Here is a 1,958-nt window from a genome sequence, read left to right as displayed (position 1 = left end):
GTGCAACATGTGAGGGCAGGAGGAGACTTCCCACACATTAACAAGACTATAATATATAATATCTCCCACTATTTAAACAGACGATTCTACATATTTACATTATATTTGTGGATGGATTCAAGTATGGGCTTTTCTCTCTGCAGGCCCTTTAAATAAACCAGAGAGTTTGATGTTAAAATAGACGAATAGAAGACTGGATCATTAAGTTTTTCCAGAATTAAAAGGAAATTTCGTTCTGCTTTTTGAGCTCTGAGAAGAAACGCCGCTTACAACTGAGGTTAATCACCATAAAACACTAAGTTAGTTGCAAAATCCCAAAGTCCCAGTGAGGAAAACCAATGCAATCGTCTTTACTGGCTCCGTCCACGCAACGGATTCGGCGACAAAGATAAATAACAAACATGTAATAAGAGGAGAGAGAGTCTGTGACAACCCCCAAAAAGTTCGTCTCCATTGGGTTTGAAGTCACTTGGAGTCGCTGGTCAGCCTCGGCATAGTGACGGAGCTCATGCTGGACACATGCGGAGGCGGGACTTGGCACATGCTGCACGGACAGGGCATCCCGGTGCCAACGCCCCAGTGCTGGAAGCTGCTGCCCAGCGGCCCTGCACCGGGAACGGGAGCTTTGAGGAGTCCGTGGTGGGGTCGGACCGAGGTGACGGCGGAGATACCGGGCACAGAAAGAGACGCGGAAGAGATTGCCGCCGGAGGGAGGAGCGGGTGGTGCACCGCCGGGTGTGCGGGGTGGGTGGCAGCCGGGTGCCCCGGCACGGGCCCAGCGTGTGCCATAGTCCCGCAGGCTGACGGGTGGAAGCCGCCGTGGTGTGCGCTGCTGCCGTAGATCTCACTGACCAAGCGCTTCATCTCCTCCAGCGAGTTGCTCAGCATCAGGATGTAGTTTCTCGCCAGCAGCAGGGTGGCGATTTTGGAGAGTTTACGCACCGATGGCCCGTGCGCATAGGGCATGACCTCCCGAAGTCCGTCCATGGCCACGTTCAGGTCGTGCATCCTTTTTCTCTCGCGGCTGTTGATCTTGAGGCGGATCGACTGCAGCTCGTTCTCTGACAGGAGTTTACGGTCTTTCTTGGCCAACCTCAGGGCGAGGGACTCGTCATCGGAGGCGGAGAGGTCGTGCAGGTCGTGCAGGCCGTGCAAGCTGTGAAGGCTGTGAAGGCTATGCAGGCTGTGCAAGCTGTGCAGGCCAGGGATGTCGGAGGGAGAGTCGCTCTGCGTGGAGGACACCGCGCCGGAAAATCCGTGCACTGACTTCTTCAGGGTTGCCATGAAGCTGTCGTCCACCTCGGGGGAGGAGGGTCTGCTCGACACGCGGCTCGTATCAGAGGCCATGGTATTGGTCCAGCACGGAGCTCTGGGGAGGAAACAGTTGATTTAGTGAAGTCTAAAATCCACAGGTCAGGCCAAAAGTTAATCCAACGACTGGTGATAAGAAGTAAAGGCGTATTGCACTTTCATCTGTTGACTTAATAATTAATAATTTATGTACTGACACATTTTGGCTTTACATGCTGTAATACGCTAACATCACTTCAAAACCTAAAGTTCTGTGAGTGCGCACAGACTTCATGCTCTGTCTGTCTCTGGTTTGCCATAAATAAAGTCTGGTAAAACACCAATAATTGATCAAATTGCCAAATAAAACACTCACCGAGAAAGTTTCCAAGCGCGACGATGTGAAAACCGATACGTCAAATCCACGGGTTACTCCAAAGCGCGTGTGACAGCCCATTTGGCACGGCTGCGTGTGACCGCGGGCTTTTATAGCGCACAGAGGCCGCTTCACCGGGACAACGCGGTGTGTGTCCCGGCAGCCACCCGGCAACCAATCAGCTCCGTGCGGGGGGGGGGGGGGCGTAGAGGGATGGGAGGAGGGTGACGGACGGTCCTCAGCCTGATGTAATTACCGACACACAGCATCACTATGAAGTGAAATCAGACAC

The 1,958-nt window shown here is 53.1% G+C and overlaps 1 protein-coding gene across 1 annotated transcript; it reads right to left on the bottom strand.

Moving 5' to 3' along the window:
* Positions 1-465: 465 nt before the first annotated feature.
* On the bottom strand, positions 466-1,747 carry olig2 (oligodendrocyte lineage transcription factor 2). Its single transcript, XM_053440448.1, has 2 exons — positions 1,663-1,747; positions 466-1,367 (listed from the first exon to the last, which is right to left on the bottom strand). The coding sequence occupies exons 1-2, from the start codon at positions 1,745-1,747 to the stop codon at positions 466-468; spliced, it is 987 nt and encodes a 328-aa protein (XP_053296423.1).
* Between the last annotated feature and the right edge of the window lie 211 nt (positions 1,748-1,958).

Source organism: Pleuronectes platessa, chromosome 14 (assembly GCF_947347685.1).
Source record: "Pleuronectes platessa chromosome 14, fPlePla1.1, whole genome shotgun sequence".
Lineage (NCBI taxonomy): Eukaryota > Metazoa > Chordata > Actinopteri > Pleuronectiformes > Pleuronectidae > Pleuronectes > Pleuronectes platessa.
Note: the sequence above shows the minus strand (reverse complement) of the source record. Positions and strands in the feature narration are given on the sequence as shown.